The sequence below is a fragment of the Colletotrichum godetiae genome, assembly GCF_030913485.1.
Source record: "Colletotrichum godetiae strain CBS 193.32 chromosome Unknown BDP55scaffold_2, whole genome shotgun sequence".
Taxonomy (NCBI): Eukaryota; Fungi; Ascomycota; class Sordariomycetes; order Glomerellales; family Glomerellaceae; genus Colletotrichum; species Colletotrichum godetiae.
This window is the reverse complement of record NW_026851250.1, coordinates 1,047,504-1,065,779: the sequence shown is the minus strand read 5'-3', so window position 1 is coordinate 1,065,779 and position 18,276 is coordinate 1,047,504. Positions and strand designations below refer to the sequence as shown.

Below are 18,276 nucleotides of genomic sequence, written 5' to 3'. Positions count from 1 at the left end.
TGTCCCAGAGCCAAAGGAGTACTTCTGAGTAACGCAGGAACTCGTGACAACCCTTTTAGGTTATTGCACCACCCAGTAACAAACTCTCTTCGTCTTTTGGCCCTTCGTCAGCAATACGTATCTGGACCCACCGTGCCACGCTTCTGGAAGCTTGCCATATTAGGCCACACCCCGAGAAACGAGTCAGAGGGCGGAAGGCTTCACTGTCATGGCTCTCGCAAAAGTAAACATCGAGCTCGAGCAGCGAAAGGCGTGCTCGGGATTGCCTCGGAAAGGAATGCCCATGGGGGGCCTGCCCGAGATACTGTTGTCGGACCTGGCCCGGTTGCTGATTCAGACGACAGCCCACTATCGCCTTGGAACTTCTGATTGTTGGTACAGCATTCGGAGGTGGACCGTTTCCATGCGTAACAAACGGCGGGTCACTCGTTAGTCATTGCGGAATGGGCCGCTGGGACGCTTGATAATCATATAACGAGGTCCATCCGAGGCTCTCTCTTGACTCGAGTCCGAGGCTCAGTACCGCAACATCTGTGTCAATTCTAGTAGGATTACCATCTCTGGCGGAGCAGCCACCCCAGCCTGTAAACCGGGGTGTACCAATCAGAGCGTTCCGTCCCTTCCAGCTTTTGGAAGTGGCACCCGGCCGGCAACTCATAGCCATGTGGAATCATGGATCGATGGGACGTAGGGATGTGTGTACAATTTCTTGAAGTATCGAATACGATGCACGATACCCGCCACTAAGTGGACCGAACGTTGAATGTTGCACATATTGCAAAGGACGAAAGGAAGGGATGAGTACGGATTGGGATAACGAGTCGCAAGATGTGCGTAAAATAGACGATTTGCAGCATGCTGCCAAGGCATTGTCTCCGTATGGTTAAACTTCCAGACCTCGGTGAGGGCGACGGACACCGGCGTGGGAGGCCTTTGAACACAGACGCCAAGAAGGGTGGAAAAGTTCGAGAAAAAGTCTACGTGGAAAAGTATCGCGGGGTCCTGCCTCCCGCGATAGCCGCGAAGGCCACCTAAAAGTGGTGTTGGAAAGGGCACAAAAACAAACCCTCAAAAAATAGACCATCCGAACTATCGAATACGTGCCTATGTCATCGAATGCTAGCATTCGGAGAGCTGCAAGTCACTCACGTCTCTGGGCACGCATCGCTCTTGCACACACACACGCTTGGACAAACGCACACCCACCCACATTGATCATCCTTACGTTCACCCCCTCGCCCACAAGTCAGCTACCACCAGGATGTGTGCATCCGATCCAAGTAGACGCCAAGCAAAATATCCGTGGTGGGGGTGGCATCGTACCAGGGGACCCAGATGTTCAGAGGGTCTTGCCATGGCCCACGAACCACGAACCGGACCCGAAGTGCGCCAACGGGTTCGGAGGAGCTCGGGGTGCCAAGCCCACTGGTGGTGCACGTCGTGGCCTCGTTCAATTTCGAACCAACGGCATATCGTGCGACTGAAGACGCCTAGGCTGTGAATTGTAAGCTGTGTGTAATGTAAAATCCAGAAAGCATCCTGACTTTCAGCCCGGCGGGCCCCTGGTGGGAATTTGACTTTCGCATCCCTGACGACCGGCACTCATACTTGTATCGCAAACCTTGTCCGTAGAAGACCCTTCTGCCTGCCGGCCCCCGCACGGTCGTCGCAAGCGCGCTCTACCGGGGGTTGAAGGGTCCTCAAGAAAGTTTACGCTATTGATATCCCTCCAATTGCCCTGTCTTGACGGAGAGATCACCGTGATCACCTGGTGCCTGCAAAGTTTGGTCGCACCTGAAGCGGTCAACAAGGCTGAACTGAAACACTAATAGTGAACGCTCGATGATTCGGTTGAATCATTCGGTAGAATTCAGAGTTTATCAAGGTGATATAAGAAACTCCTAAGCAGCACTATCAAGGCCATGGCAGTCCGGGATCACCAACCTCTCCGCCCACCGTCTTCCGGGTCTCGGGGACGGAAGTGCGGTCGGTTGGTGGAATTGCATAACGGCGGCGACTGGAGAACACAGGCGGGAATCGGAGCTAAGGAGCTTGAGCCTGGCGGTCCTAGGTGGTCCTGGTCGGTCCATGACACGTTCATGTTTGAACTCCATGGCGATGCCAGGGTGGTAATACCAATGCTGATCGGACCAAAATCCGACAAATATCCACCTGGATAATCTTCGGGCTCACTCCGAACCCCTCGTTTCCTGTACAATATTACGAAGCGCGCTCCAAAGTTTGGCAGAAAACCTGAATGCTGACATATATCGCGATAGAGTTTGTATTGAGTTATCCGGTTACCTCCTAGAGTAACTGTCAACGTTGGATGAAATCATTGATAGTTGCATCATCATCGTCATCTACAAAGATGGGAGGAAAGGAGAAACCGCTACCAGAGAAACACCGAGGACTTCTACGAAGTTTTGGACGGAGGATGGCGCAGCCGACTTATCGATACTCCGAGGTGTCACGGAGCTTGAGCCATTGGGTAGCTTCGAAAGTGGGAGCCCCTGTTTAACACCCTGGACGAATTTCCTATAACCCTCAACCCAGAGGAGATCGTGGGGCAAAGCAGAGATCCTGAGGGAAAGTACTCCGTAATGTGTCTTCGTAGGGAAACCTTTCAACTCGAGGGATCGCATCAGTTCTCAGACCTGCTGACAATTTATTTAATCACCTAATACGATTTTAAGTTGAGATGGCCCTCGTAAATTTGATGCGAGCGAATGGGAGAATATCGCAGCGATGCGCTGAGGCTAACACCTTCCGCAGATTGCAGACTCTTAACTTTAAATGAATGATGAGTCGAAATTGTTGGTTCCAGACCACTCGAAATTTCTGCCTGTTGTTGGAGTCAGGAGGACGGACTAGTCAGTGCGAGAGATTTGTGATGGCGGTGAAGTTATCGTGGGGCGTGTAAAACACTACGAATACGTAGTAAGAGTAAAGTTTGTGGCTTGTCGCAGACACGTCCGTATCTGAGACTGACCCGGGCCGACTTCCGGAGGATGAGAAGAGATCGGATACCGGGCTCAGTCTTTTCCGAGAGCTCTCACGTGATCGAAGCGCCACATCACACAAGCCACACCTTTGACGGCATTTTCCGCCCGTTGCTGCCGTTCCTACCAGGTACCCACGGCACAGCCGGGCAGTTCGTCGGAAGAGCTCCATTTCTCGTCAGATTTTTTCAACATCCAGGATCAAAGGCGCGAAAACCAACGTGACTTTCACCGCGCGCGTACGCCACCGAAGCAGCATCCGCACTGATCAGTGCGACCGAGCCTTTCTGCGAACTTTTGGGCTTATTGAGTGCGCACCCCGACGACTGGAAGCTTCGGCGACTACGGCACATCGGAGACCGGCGCATCGGAGGCAAAACACACTTTTTGTCGTCATCCACGCGGAATTTACGGCGATTCGGAGCCTAAGGTCTCAACAGAAATTCCGTTTGTAAGCGAGCTCGATAAGCTCGGCGTGTCTCCATCGCAACTCATCACCCACGACCGACCTTACAACCTTGACTCGAGTCGAGACATACCACAACAGGCAATAAGAACCAACAACCCGTATCTAGAGGCTACTGGCGTGACCTTGCTAGCCATCAAGATGATGCGACCGGCTTTCCAATTGGCAACCATACCGCGCCGTGCGATACCGGCAGCGAGGCAAAATGCAACAGAGGCACTATGGAGGAGGCAATTCACTGCGCCGACGAGAACTTTCCAGACGACACCCTCGCGAGCAACGTATCAACGACCTGGCGCATCGCAATCCCAGTTCCGCTGGTCGCAAAGTCAGACTTCAAGTTGGATCACGTCTCGGCTCGAAACCATCTTCCGGTCATCACGCCGGACGTTCCGGTTCTCAGCCAGGCAGAGCAACTCAGCCAACGGTACTGCCAAGGAATCGCTTTCGCTCAGCCAAAGGCTGAAGAAGCTTTCGCGAGAGTATGGGTGGTCGGCCGTCGGCGTGTATCTGGCCTTGAGCGTTCTGGATTTTCCCTTTTGTTTCCTGCTCGTGCGGATCGTTGGAACTGACCGGATTGGTGAGCAATATATGCGAGTCTAAGTGTGGTGAGTCAGTACTGACACATAGGCTGTAGGTCAACTGGAGCACTGGGTAGTGTCCCACGTTCAAAAAGTGATCCCTGATTCGGTCAAGACCTGGTGGACCGAATACAGAGCCGCACTCAGCAAGGCCGAAACCGAACAGCTGGGAAACAACGACATCAGCGATGCAGTTGAGAAGGCAACCTGGGGAGTTGAGGAAGCGCAGCGCGCCAACAAAGCGGAAGCCAGTGAGTCGATATGATCTGCATCATGAGAACTCCCGACGCAGAGGGTTGAGAAGCTCACGAACTGACTTTGTTGTAGGCTTGGGAACTCAGTTGGCTTTGGCATATGCAATCCACAAAAGTTTCATCTTCCTCAGAGTGCCTTTGACCGCCGCGGTAACACCAAAGGTTGTCAAGGTGCTCAGATCATGGGGATGGCAGATCGGCAAACGGCGGAGCAAATAAGCCGAAATCTGGGGCCCGTCCAGCCTCCGCCGGGCTGGTGGGTCGGAGGTCCTGGGATGCCGGGGACACCTCCTTAATGTATTATCAAATGAACGAGACGCTCGCCTTATTCTCGGGATTGGCGTGCGAATCGGTCCTGTTTTTTCTTATTGACGACTTATAGATCCACTCACCATTAGACCAGCATCGTCAAGAGCGTTCCGCAAAGGTCGCAAACTTTGTGCCGATATGTGTATAATACAGTTGGCTTGGCTGAATAGAATTTTGCTTCGATACAAAGTGCTACCGGAAGTGCACGGCATGATGACCAACAGACGGCACTATTTGTGTTCTCGCATTGTAATCGACGCTGGGCTGTCAACGAGCCGTGACTCCCGAGTGTGTGGAAGTTGTCCAAAGTTTTGCTGAATCTTCCCATCGTCGAAACGTCATGCCCGAAGTCAAGGGCCCAGTGAGGGCCTTTGCGTCGGGACTGGAACGGATGAAAGGGTTGCTCTTGACATACAGCGGATGCAAGACAAGCGAGGAGCAAAGCGTCGTCCAAGCGCATGTAGCAAACAGCACTACTCAATGTTCTTCCGGGCTTCGAGAATCATGCTCGATTCATGGTTTCCTTAAACTCAACAAGGCCGCGCTTCAGTCTTGGTGGCGCGCACAGGTCTGTGGTGAGCACCAAACGTCAAAACCCCACGGCCGAGCTACTGCCTTAGTTGAACCGACTCCGCGAGGGGATTCCCAGCCGGTCATGATATCCCAGATTGATAAGGTGACGCAGGTCTCCAGCACTGGCACGGCTTTACTGCGGCGTACTTGGACCAAGCACCAGGTGGTGATGGTGGCTGTTGGTAAGAGTGGGCAACGGAATGTGGCCGATTGAAGGCTGGTTGACCGGGCCTGGCCACGCGATGGTGAGAGAGCTTTGGTCGGTGGCCGCGATGTGCTTCCCGTTGAAGCCGACCCGCCCACAATCTCCCGAAGTCTGTAGAGCCATCCAGACCCTTGAGATTTCTTTACCCCGTGAGCGGAAATCGAAGTGCGGAACGGTGCCACGGCACTGAATAGGGTGCCTCTTCCCTCGCTTTGCCTTGCCTATCCGCGACTCGCCTCTTGTCCACCCCCCTGGAGACTCTCGCGTGGGTCCTGACGGTGATGTCTTCTGTCAACCTCTCCACACTTGAGAGCTGAAGGAGCATAGAGTTTACTGGCCACCTCAGTAACGGACGGGGAGTGCTTCTCACTGCTCAGTCCGAGTGGGTTGCTGAAAGATGGAATCCGGTTCACCGCCGCCTGACCGGGACCTGACCGTCTACCTCAAACGGTAGACACCCACAATGTCCCTCCCTCACGTCTGCCGTGGCACTGTTGGTTCCTGCTTGTCAGGCCTCTGCATGATCACCCAGCCCGGCTCCGTACTTCTCCAGAATTTAAAGTTCTCGGTCTTCTAGAAAGAGGGCCAGGACAGCACGTCCAACCGGTGGAACAGGTGGGAACCGGTGGGCCGTCGAATCCTGACTCGCCCCGGTTTTCCACGGAGCAGAACCCTTTTTTCTGACTTTTACTGTCGGTCGTTGTCAGCGATGAGTGAGATGGGGTTTCCAAAAATGATAACCATGTGGAAGCCACACAAGCTGTCTAGGTTTTGGATCAAAACTCTGTTTCTTACGCGGAGCCTGGGGGCCCCCCAGCAACCTCGGGATCTGAAGTTGGCCTCCCCCTACCTTACACTACCCTCGGCCCCTTCACCCATCAGTCTCCATTCCAGGTACCTCACGGTCAGCTTTCACTACTGCATGCTCTGCCAAAACCGTGTCGAACAGGTACCTGCCACTGGCTGATGCTCTGGCCCGGGTGTCTCGTGCGATGCTGACCGACGCACCCCAACTCCGCTTGACCCCATCACCAAGCCGCCCTTCTGTGCCGTTCCGTGGCCTGGCACACCCGGAGCTCCCAAAGGGCGAGAGCAGGCAAGGCGGTGGAATTGTGGATAGGCACGCCAGAACAGACGATGGTCGATCCACAACCGGTCCGGAAAAGCCGCTGCTCAGAAACAAACTCTGAATTGGGGGGAGAGGCGGACGGTCCGCGGAGGAATTGGAGGAATGCCAAAGATGAGCAGCAGGCCCCCTGTGCCGGACCCGGCCCAGCTCCAAATCCAGTCTCTGCCTGGCACACTGCGGTGCTCATCACTGCTGTGATGCCGTTTTGCCTTTCGGAGGAGCGACTAGCATTTTCCCAACTGGGACACACCTCCGTGGTGAGCGACCGCCGCTCAGTTGTCAGGTCTGTTTCACGGCAATCTCGACTGGCCCCAGGAGTCGTCATCGTAATTCTACGGTTTACCTCGTTATTGAGTAACGAAATTTGTATCGCCGTTGGAGACCCGGTAGCGTTGGCGCCGTCGTCGAGACCGCGCGCTCTCGGTCAAAGAATAGAGTATTGCGCCATCTGATATCCTTAGTGCTACGGACGTATGCCAAACCCTCTTGTATGCTTCCGTAGTGTGTGTTCTTTCAGCCCTTTGGGGGGACTAGCCACTCCGCAAATTTCGGGACTAGATCTGGTTCGAGCGCGGGCTGGCTTATACAGATGCTCTCTGCTTTGCTACAAAGACCCAACAGGCTGGTGATGATTATCAAGCTGTTCATTGGCGGTGGTTCGGGGTTTTCCTGCAATCCTTGCCTTTCACATAGCGCGTGTTCTGGCAATCTAGCAAACGAGCCTATGGCACTTGCGGGGCCCGAGACGTCGGCTAGATCAGAGATCGAGAGCCGCCCCGGGAAGAGTAAGGGGTCGAGCAAGCTAATACCGTTACATACAGTAGTAAACGAGTACGTAGCTACAGGTATTCTGTCTGCTACCGGCCCAGGTGTGGCACCATTCATTCTAGGCTAAGCGACGGAGATGTCGACTAAGTGCGGTAATGGATTCGAGGTTTCGTAAGGAAGCCAAGGCCCATTCTGATTACTTCTCCGCTGTCGAACCTCATGCCCTAGGCACTGTTGGACCGTTCCCAAAGCCTAGGCGGAGAGACAACCTAGAGAGAAACTCCACAGTGGGTTGGTTGTAGGGGTTGCCGTTGCGTGGTGATTTCGAGAGTTACTGAGAGCCGGGGGCCCAAACGGTCAAATAACAGGGAGCTAGTGAAGATCCTACAAACCCAGCTTTACGAACCAGCCAATCTTCTAGGTAAGTTGAGGTCAATGTCTTGATGACGAGAGTCAGGTAAGGCGGTGCTTCAGCCTTTAAGCGGGTTGCCGGCAAGTAGGCTCCAGAGACTATTCAGGGTCCGCGCAAACGCAAATTTGGACAACAAATATGCCAAAAAGGGACGAATAGGGCTCCATCCAACGAATAGAATCATCGCAATGGCCCAATGATTAGACAGCTTCGGAGAGCTTTTCCTCAATTACTGGACGTGCGGGGGAATGAGCGAGCGCCATTGTACACTATCTACAATGGGTAGTTGTACCAGTTTGGTGTCGAGGTAGTAGGTAGGGTGCTACGTACGGGTTGAAGACGAGCTGGGGTAGCTCTCGTGCTCTCTCTCAGAGAGTTTACAACGGAATCTCGCAACTTCGGGGTTCCCTGCTTAGAGTGACCTTCGCTGCAACGCCACAGAGAATGGGGCAGCGTCGTGCTGGGCGTGAGGCGTTGATGATCGCACGCATGGGGCTGGTCTCGGTCAACGACCGAAAGCAAGCGTGGCAGTCGCTGGGCCCGGCTGGCACGTTGGGGCATGTCGAACAACAAGGCTATGAAAGGGCCGAGATGGTTAAAAATGGGTAGCTAATTCGGTGCCAGCGATAGAGAGGCGGAGGACTCAATTAGAGAATGATGATAATCAAAAGAGAGTTTGTATCAAGGCAGGGCCTCGTCTGACTCTTGATGAGAAAGGCATATCCATCCATCCATCCAACAACGGGAGTCTTGCCCTATTGGGGGGCCTGTCCTGGAGGATCGGAGTTGCCATACCTCGGGATGAGGTTATACAACGTCTCGGACGGGAGGCGAAGAAGGGTGGCTGCCACGATGTTGGCGGGATGGCGCAAACATCGGGAGTCACGAACAGGAAAAGAAAACACTGTAAAACTTAGATATTCTGGAGCCATGACGATGTTGTTGCCCATCCCGATCCACACACAGCTGCAGACAGGCGAAGGACGGACGCTGCTGTGGGCAGCAGAGCGGGAAGGGCGAAAGGGAAGGGATGGAAGCTTGGCTCTCAGCCGTCGTTCGATCGTAGGACCACTCCCCCTAAGGGGGAAAAACCCCAAAATTCAGTTCAAGTTCCCTATGGTATTCCGTCCCGCGAGTCGCCAATCCCGGGTCGGAAGTCGGCTCGCTCCCTCCCAGCAACTCGGAAAGATAGAGTTTACTGTAAAACAAGGCACTTCGCTGTCCATGCAGGCAGCAAATTTCCACATTCCTTCCGGCGTCACCTCCCTCGCACTTCAGCCCGAGAAGACGTGTAGTTAGGCCAAGGTGCCCCTCACCTTGTGCTCCGAGGGGCGAGGGTGCAGGAAAGAAGGGTTGCAGTCTGTACTCCGTACCGTAGATGCCAGGACATGCCCTGGGATGAAGGGTGGAGGGAGAGTCTTGGCGATAGCAGGGGAAAGCTACGAATACCTACGGGTACGGGTACGGGATACTCAAGGGGTCGGTTGACCTGACTTAGACAACCTTGTCGTCGAGAAGTGAACAATACGCTGACAAGCTGATTAAATACGACACAATGGAGAAGGAGGAAAAGCCACTCCTCACACGAGAGGAGCACAGAGCGCTGACCACGCACGTACCTTGGACCACCACATTTATACATGGAGATACACACTTCCTTCAACCCAAAGGAAGAGAGGGGACGGGTATCCTGGCTCGACAGATCCAGTGGACTGGGAGCTGGGAGGTTTCTGGTCCCGTGCTGGTCCCTTGTGGCTACAGACTGATGGACGGGGGATGGGAGGGCCCTAGTGCGAAAGCTGCTGCACGAGGGGGCCAAAACGGAGAGTAACCCCGTAGTCGAGAATGGCACAATGGGATATCGATATGTACGTACCGCATGCAACGACGACTCCCGGCTGGCAATCAGACAATCAAGCAATCAACCGCGACGCGAGCGGCCCCCAACCTCCAGTGATTAGCACGCTATGGTGTCATAGGGCCAGGGATGAGACGGATCATGGCAGATCCTTTTCTCTTTTTGTGAATGTTTTCTCTTTCACCGTTCGGGAGTATTACATCTGATACTTGACTGTGATTCATGGACATCTGCAGTTGGTATCCCGTCAAAATGTGAGGCATTGAGACAGTTCATTCCCCTGCGTGACCTGAGGGGAATAGATGTGATGGCTTGTCAAGCAAGACATGGGCACCAAGTGATAACAAGGGACCCGGTATGATGCCCAGAGTCCGATACGATACCTACTTTTGCTACGGCAGGCAACTTCAGGGCGAAGGTTCAGAGGATTCTAGTCCCTGTCCAGTGTCTGAAGAGGGATACACAAGCGTGTTTGCAACGTATTGTCTTTGTATTGTGTTACGTGTATTCCTCTACGTACTCTGTAATAGAGAGCATGCACATCGTTCCCTTGTTGGTACATATCCGTACACCGTAATGCTTTGCGCAAGGGCACCATGGGGACGTCTGTCTCCTTGATGTGACGGATCATATCCTTGGGTCCAGGGTATCCGCACTTTAAACTCTTCGAAATGCAGACTTACGTATGTTGCGGAGCCCACCAGGACATCAAGATGAAGCTTGGGATAGGTGCAAAAAAACGAAGAGAAAAAAAAGTCAGCTAGACCAGGCGTGGCCTGGCAAGGCCCCCAAGATTAATTGTTTGGTTGTTTGATTGTTGAGAACATACTTTCCCACGGCCCCTACCTACCTAGCGCAAAGAGAACGTCTTTTTTCCTTAAGCCGAAGGCCACAGGGAAATGTGTGTATCCCGGTTCATGGGTCAGTGGGATGGGCGTCGCCGCATGGGGGTGAAGACGCGAGAAAGGCGCGAGGTGAAGGGCGGATAGTGTGGAAAGGGTAAAGGGAGTGGACTTTTGAGCCTAGAGGGGCGGCCGCCCGGTGGCTTACCTGTCTTCAGCCTTCGGGTAACCGCACGTCTTTCTTTTCGCATGGCGGCACATGCTTTAGGGTGTAAGAGTTATCGTAATGGCATGGGATAGCTTCGAGTTTAGTTGGATAGTTGGAGGGTAAGCTCCACGGATGACACGGCGGGGAGTGCGTAAGTTGCATTCTAATTGTCTTCAAGTGACAAGAGGTCCATTCCAATCTCATGATGCATCAAATCATCAGCCCCCTTTTCTCGCGCGGTTGCCTGTATTCGTGCCATCCGCCCCCCTTAGGCTTCATGAACCTCGGCCAAGGTCAAAGACGTAGGTACTGCGTAAGAAAGAAAGGCTGAGCCAGAGTCAGAGCTAAGAAAGGCAAAAGGCCCCAGTACACGGAGACCAAACAGAACCAAAGCAGGCGTGAAAGCCTCCATTCCGGTGGTTATCGAGTTGGTAATAATGACAGGGCTCGGAATAAGGTTGCAATAGCCAGGACAAGTCGCAATTAACCGCCCAGCGTCAAGTCAGTTGAAAGACAATGCAGCGAATCAGAGGCGCCGGGTGCGTCTCCGTGTACGTACTCTGGAACGGGTACTCGTACCTACGCTATCTAGTAAGTATACAAAGTACATAGCATCCGTAGTCAGCAAGGTAGGCGAAGTACTCCGAAAGAAAAGGCATCCGTACTCCGTACTGGTAAGGTGGCCAGGCCCGGAGAGAAGGTAATATCGCTGAGCCAAGGTGATGGAGCTGGGATTGTCTATGCGCCTATGCACTGAGCAACGCAACAAGCGTAGTGCGGCTAAAGCGAAGTTGGACTGGACCGTTCCGATTACCCCCTTCCAGTTTCCCGTCCCCCCTCGTCCACCTTTGGCTGTGCTGCGTTGGGTAGGGAAGGTGAGATAGGTGAGGGGGCGGGTGAGGCCCGTAGCATATGCTCCTGAGGCTTGACTCTCGAAAGTCTTGGAGCCCTGAGCTCCTGACTACTGCAAGTCAGTCAATGGACACCAGCATGACTAACGCACCCTTGACCGTATCTGTAAAAGCGGGCCCGGAACAAGCGCTGTACCATAAATCCGGATCCACCTTTTGCCTGCCCTGATCATTCTGAATTTCTGATGGACCATTCCAAGGGCAAGAGTGACACTGCATCAAGCCCAGCCTCGTTCTGGTTGGCTCCTGGCTCCTAACTGCCCTTGGGTTCTCCAACTGACATGCTCCTTGTCGCTCTTTGCCATATCACACAACCACACAAACACACGCTCATATTCGCACACACACACACACACACATATTCGTACGGATACATTCTCGCATATTGTCCTATGGATACCGTTACCACCACCACTTGTCATACGCAGCCACACTCAGTCTCCTGCCAGGCGACTGGCTACCGACACACCAATTCCTGCAACTAAACACTAGTGGCTAGAGGTCTGATGGCAGCAGAACACTCGAGAGTCAGGAGTGTCATCTCAACGCCCTGTTTCTCAAACGTGCTCGCTCCATAGACATTGATCCTCCCTTCCACAGCCACTGGGCAGTCTTTCTGCTCGCAGGGAACTCCCAAGACAGACCTGGTTGATTGATAGCCTCTCGTGCCTATCCATTTGCTGCAATTGCTGCTGCAGCTTCGCCATAGCAAGCCTGCCCCCTTTTTTTCTGCTCGCCCACTTTTGCTAGGACGGTGTCGAAACGCTGAGGAGCATGCTTCTAGACCTTTTCTCTTGACTAACAGCAACTAGCTTACCTGCGAATACATGGAGCATCTCAACTTGAGGCAAAACAGCCTGTCGTTGTTCCTAGCCCGTAGGCTGTCGTCGGGCTCCCACCCTCAGAATAGGAAGAAAAAACCGTTGTCGCACCCCTCCATCTCAGCCTTGACTGGCCTCACCGGGCCTCATATTTCATTAATCATGCCTATACGCGGTAAATGCCAACCTTCACATCCACTCTTCCGTCGCGCTCTTCTGCCCGCCGTTGTCTTTACTCGTTCCTCCTGCCTCTTCGCCACACCGTCCTGACTTTTCACGGCCCAGCCGAACATAGGCTTTTGCCAACTCACGCACATACCGAATATTTGCATCATACCGTCGCCGTCCAGTACGCACAAGTCTGTGCTTGCTATTGTCCGTCTCAACTATCAGCATCACACGCGCATTCCGACATGCCTTCAGACACTGGACAGAGCGACCGTCGGGAACTCTGAATTGTCTTTACACTCAGTCAATCGCATTCCCAAACAGCTTGGACCAAAACGGAAATACCTCCGTTCTAGTATTGTGTCAAAGAGACTTTTGGCCATGTGGAGTCACCCACGCCTCTCTTGTTCCATCCCGATCTAGGTCTTGATGGGTGATTAGCATTCGCGTCCTACCCTCGTAAAGCCGTGCCGCGCTGCGCTGAGCTGCGCTGCGGTATACCTCGTAGAGTACTGTTACTACCATCATTTGACCTTGGACTGCGCGCTTCATGCCACGCACAACAGGAGGCATGAGCACTTCCTCCCAGTACCTACATGTGCGCCAGCATCGGCTCCAGTAACAAAACCGCGGGTCACGGCATTGCAATTACACTTAGCTGCAAGTCGTTCCTCCTGGCTGGATGGAAACTAATAAGATTTTACAATCAGTGTGTTTAGGCAAGACATGCGATTCCAAAGACTACGGAAGATACTATGGTGAGTTGACACGTCACACCAACCTCAATCCATCCACGATCATTTGACTGACATAACTTCAGGTACAATGACATTCTTCGTCAGTTTCAGTGCCCTCACAGCAGTTCCAGCAGGAGGATCTCTGTTAGAAAAGGTAGGCTCGGTCGGAGCTTCGGGCTTGTATCTTTCAACAGTTGCTTTGGGCGGCTTCAGCTTCTACATAGCGCGGTCCTTATTGGTTGGGAAGTTTCTTGTTTTCAGATCAAACATCTAGATCTTCAATTATGCGTTCCGATTTTCGTTATAACTCTTCTCTCTTGCTGACTGCTCTCATTGTCTCGGCCTTGGAGAGATCGGACACGTCACACAGCAGTAATCTCGAGACTGTGCCGATCTTCTCCCAAGACAAACTTCAGTGCTCCTAGGTCCGGACCAAAATCTCTGATGGGAGCCAATATGTAAATTTCCTCCATCGCAACCACTAGCCTTTCTGAGCTGTCCTTTGCAACAGAAGTTGCTCCATTTCGGGTCCCAAGAGTCGCATTGGTGACATGAGTAAACCCTAGCTGTGTAAGACTGTATGGGTCCTTCGGCTTTTTGTTATTGCTGGAAATACCATCACTTAATTCTATGCCGTCCGAGCCCTGGCTCGATTTCGGCGTGAACTTGTACTTGTGATAGAATTGTGCCCATACTCTCCGTTTGAAGAGAGGTACCACCATGGGGGCCTGCCCGACGAAAATGGCAATGAAGTCCTCACGAATTGACCACATTGCTCCTGGGCCAAACCCGCCCGTAGGCTTGAGGCACAATTAGTAGCTCCCCGTGAATCCTGGGGGAGTTTGATGACTTACATGAAAGATAAGAACCACTCGAATTGTGGCAGCGACCATGATGAAAACTCCCAAGCTGAAAAGAAAATACACTCCCATTCTGCGCCATATTGAGGCTCGTACAAGACTTATTACCTATTTGATGATTAGGCAGTTGACTTATTTTCGGTCTGCAGATTGGACTAGTGAGCGCTTACCGGTATTGGAATAGCGATTACACACATATCTGTGGTGACGTTCATCACAAAAATACTGTAGAAGTAAATTTTGTTTTGTGGTACGCAATTCTCTTTGGAAATTTTGTAAGCTGACGCTTCTGATTAAAATGGCTCTCAGGCTTACGTACCTCCTGGATCTGGGCGGACCTGCCACATGAGGTAGAGAGGTCGACATGTCAGGGCAATGATCAGAGCCATCGCAACGGCTGTGGCACCAACTAGACCCATGACCGGGAATATGAACTTGTCTACCCATTGTCCCGCAACCAATCTTCGGTAGAAGAATAACACTAGCAATTATTTATCAGATCTTCTGGGCTATTTAGGATGGTTAAAGCGCTTAAAAAAAAGTCTTCAAAACAGCATGCCATTCCACGTACTGTTGAATTTCAATGACCACACCACTGTCGCATAGATAATCATGCCGGCGACGAAATTCTTTGACCCGTACTCCCATTGATAACTAGTCTATCGATTAGTTCTTTCGAAGTCAGAATCCTTCGTTTATTATTACGCACAACTCCGATTCCGGCAAAGTCGCGCGCTGTTCTGAGGTGAGGAGCGAGGTGTGTTTGCCTTGGGCAATTAGCGCGAAGAGTGTTGCCATCACGCACACAGTAGTGTAGAGAGACTGTCATTGTGTGAGTCGCAATTAAATCTATCTCGAAGACGAGACGATAGGATATACCCATGTGAAGAAGATGATGTAATCGTCGGGTCGGAATCCAGAGACGCCCACTTGTTTGGTGCGGCAAAACACCCTCGCCGTAATCATCAAAGTCGCAACAGCATACAAAGTCCATATTTCCAAGAGATTCGGGTCGATCTCCATGGTGTCTCCGATGCGGCGAGCGAAATGCTCTGTCGGCTGTTTATTTCGATATCATCGAAGGTGGTCCGGGGCTCCGCAGTTGACTGGGGTGAACACAAGGAACGCTTTGGTGGGTAAGGTAGTGAGCGGCATGGACATTTATCTCAATATGGAGAAGAATGCAATCCCAAGAACAGCAGGTTAAAACTTCTTTATTGAATGCTAGCCTAGCAAGACTCTGTTACCCTGAGCCAGACTGGTTAGGTTCGAGCCTGTGGAACTTAACTTCATCAGCTTCAGTGGTCCCTGGAATCTGCCACACATGTAGGTAGACTAGTTAGCTCTTCCGTAAAAACTACCCGAGTCACATGTATGCGGAGCAGAAAACAAACAATTACCCCGACAAGGGAATGTCTGGAGATATGCGGAATTCGGCTTGATGTATACATTTTGGCATTGTTCACGGCTCGCTAAATTTTCTTGGAGTACTAGCTCCAAGGTCAAAAGTCAAGGCAACAGAAATGTCTGCCTATATCAATTGGACGGTTGTATCAGTCCTCGGTGGTGATGAGCTGCTCCTGCACTTGGCAATTCAGCGACGATAGCTGTGAACAAATGGTTGGCGCTACTAGAACGAAGGACACTGCACTGCCTTGGGGTAATCCCAAAAGTTAACATCATTCGATTTTGCCTTGAAACGGGCTGCAAGATAGAACTTTCAACTCCAAGGTAGTGCCATGCTTTTCAACCAAAAGCACGTGGTGATCAGTGCAAGAACGCACTGCAGGCTTCTCCGATCTGGCAACGCTCCGAAGTCGATCAAGATGATATTGTGTTATCCCTGCCCATCTACTTGGTTCCGCGAGTCTATAAAGCCCTGCGTGTGCCACATCCAGATTATCGGTATGCCGTATCCCGAAACTTCCCCAGACTGCCCCAACTTCTGCATTACCCTTTCCTCGTGTCGAATGGGAGTAAATATGGAGCGACGACACCGAGTCATTGGTTTGAAGCGCCTGACATGGCTCGCGACAAGTGAAGTTCATCCAAAGTCCTCCCGATCATAAACCTGTGGACTTGAAGCATACGGAGACTAGAGTTCGATGAAGCTTTGTGTAGTGCGAACCTAGCAGGAATGAAGTTGAACTTGAGCGAACCTTGGTTATCAAGGCCTTCCCTGTGGAAAGCGTTCTGCTCTGAACTTGAACATTGGCAAGAAAGGTCTTTATCAGATACACAGTTGAAAAGCCCCCTCAGGCTGTTTAGTTATAGCCGCTACAGCCACGGATCTGCGTTACTACACGTATCAGTTCTTTTGTAAAACACTATGCTGACCTGATGTTACTCATTTGCTTCTTCAAATTGATTCAAACCATCCGAAACACTGGTGCACGAATGTCCAACGTAGTAATACAGTTAGCATAGACTGTTGGCTAGTAAATATAGGAAAGTGGCAGCCAGTACGACCACAACATTCAATAAACAGCCTTTGATAGCTAAACCTTATTGCCCTGGGTCATGTTGCTGGTCATTCGAGTCTGGTAGCTCAGAAGTCGGATTTGAGAAACGAAGTTGCAGAGTGGGACGACTATTACAAGTCAAACAAAAGGTCTTATAGTCTTTAGTGCAAGTCCTTCCCCGTTGATTTTTGCCTTGGCGAGTGTACTAAAAAACAACAACGTGCTGTTGACTTCTAACCTGAGTTGATGCTTGCAGCTTACTTCTAGGAACTTTGTGTCGGATTGGAAGTCCAATTCGACCTCTGGACAAGGGCCCGGGGCCACTTACAACCCATACTTACGAGAATCGCGGCCTGCCCAACCTCCGTTTGGAACCCCCCTTTTACACCCTTACGCAGAAGGTAGTATATATTGATTTGACCTCTTCGTCAACCCACGGTTCGAACCAACTACCCTGTGATAGGGATACCAACACTTTGGGTTGAGTTGTAAGCTCAGAACGTAGTGTAGCATAGCTTCTGACTTATCTTCGCTTGTGCCGTGGCATCATAAAGAGATCTGCTGGGTATCAGAGTTAAGAACTTGTTACCTTCAAAAAACACACGGTGTTTCATCGTTCTATCCAGGCTTGTGTGAAAAACCAAAACTGAATAGGCACTTCGGGTGCAGCAGTTGCCTCATCCACAGTTTTTTGGTACGTGTTGAGCGGCAGACTTTCTCAGGTGCCTTGAGCAAGGCAGCATACAGCTGCCTTTGTGTCACCTTCTTCATTATCACTGCACCACATAAGTTAACAAGGATGTGCAGGGAAAATTCGGCTATAAAAACAAGCACTAAGAACAACGTGGCAAAACGAAGGTGTTTGGCTCGGAGTACCACCGCACCAATATACATAGAAACTTTAACATCACATCATGATTACCGGTGGGTAACGTCTTCAAGTTGTTTTCTAGGTTGAAGAAGGAGCATGAACTGCGAGCCGAGGTGGTTCAAGGCTTGTAATGAAACTTTATGTTATCAGATGACATCATCTTGCGCGCGGTTGGCGCACTTCGCGGCTTCAAATCAGTTAATCACCGCTATATAATCCCTGCGATTAAGTAATAAAAAGTTCAAGCTTCAATCTAATATTAGAAACCGCTAGATGTGCTATCCTTGAAGCGGCGAAGGCCACTGGCATTTACATTTGAGGCGTGATCATTTTGGTTCTCACAGTATGCACAACGTGACATAGCCCCTGGGCTCGGGTCGTACCTTTGCAATTGCGGTGACCGTTTGGGTTGAAAGGTTTTCGTACGATGGCGAGAGAAGAAGGCTAGCTGCCTGTGCGCTTGCTAATTAGCTAATGCTGGGCCACATCTCACCAGACAGTTTGAGCTCTTTGAGACGAGAGTCTGTGCGACATCCCGTCCTGTGATCTGGTTGGCAAGCTCGCTCAGTCATACTTCACATCTAATTAGAGTTGCCAAGCGAAACAGTCCATTCGAGGTCCCATCCATTTTAAGGTAAGCTCGAAGTTACAGTTGATATCTCGATTGCATTCAAGCATTCTGATTGCTCGATAATAATTTGGAGTTAAGCGCATTAGAGATTCTTTTCTGGACGGACTTCCGGAGTAACGGTGCAAATGTGACTGGACGCGGAAAAACTAGCAGTATCTTGCTTCGGCCCCAGACTTGAAGGCGAAGGCGCGTGAAGGCTTATACCTTC

The 18,276-nt window shown here is 51.5% G+C and overlaps 2 protein-coding genes across 2 annotated transcripts; one reads left to right on the top strand and one right to left on the bottom strand.

Annotated features, from left to right (window-relative positions):
• Positions 1-3,392: 3,392 nt before the first annotated feature.
• BDP55DRAFT_133749 (peptide alpha-N-acetyltransferase Nat2) lies at positions 3,393-4,780 on the top strand. The gene is made up of 4 exons (XM_060565523.1): positions 3,393-4,048; positions 4,106-4,300; positions 4,377-4,600; positions 4,686-4,780. Exons 1-3 carry the CDS (start codon positions 3,610-3,612, stop codon positions 4,520-4,522), a joined length of 780 nt encoding a protein of 259 aa, XP_060436249.1. The 5' UTR covers positions 3,393-3,609; the 3' UTR covers positions 4,523-4,600; positions 4,686-4,780.
• Positions 4,781-13,539: 8,759 nt separating this feature from the next.
• Positions 13,540-15,349, bottom strand: BDP55DRAFT_643129 (uncharacterized protein). The gene is made up of 7 exons (XM_060573492.1): positions 14,984-15,349; positions 14,814-14,926; positions 14,676-14,758; positions 14,424-14,585; positions 14,275-14,366; positions 14,099-14,212; positions 13,540-14,044 (listed from the first exon to the last, which is right to left on the bottom strand). Exons 1-7 carry the CDS (start codon positions 15,125-15,127, stop codon positions 13,607-13,609), a joined length of 1,146 nt encoding a protein of 381 aa, XP_060436248.1. The 5' UTR covers positions 15,128-15,349; the 3' UTR covers positions 13,540-13,606.
• Positions 15,350-18,276: the final 2,927 nt, after the last annotated feature.

Bases quoted from the DNA above. Each gene is read 5' to 3' on its own strand.
- BDP55DRAFT_133749 (XM_060565523.1), top strand. From the start codon at position 3,610: ATGATGCGACCGGCTTTCCAATTGGCAACCATACCGCGCCGTGCGATA. The intron at 4,049-4,105 runs GTGAGCAATATA...CATAGGCTGTAG, and splicing joins CGTTGGAACTGACCGGATTG to GTCAACTGGAGCACTGGGTA. The intron at 4,301-4,376 runs GTGAGTCGATAT...ACTTTGTTGTAG, and splicing joins CGCCAACAAAGCGGAAGCCA to GCTTGGGAACTCAGTTGGCT.
- BDP55DRAFT_643129 (XM_060573492.1), bottom strand. From the start codon at position 15,127: ATGGAGATCGACCCGAATCTCTTGGAAATATGGACTTTGTATGCTGTT. The intron at 14,759-14,813 runs GTGCGTAATAAT...TCGATAGACTAG, and splicing joins ACTTTGCCGGAATCGGAGTT to TTATCAATGGGAGTACGGGT. The intron at 14,213-14,274 runs GTAAGCGCTCAC...ATCATCAAATAG, and splicing joins TAATCGCTATTCCAATACCG to GTAATAAGTCTTGTACGAGC.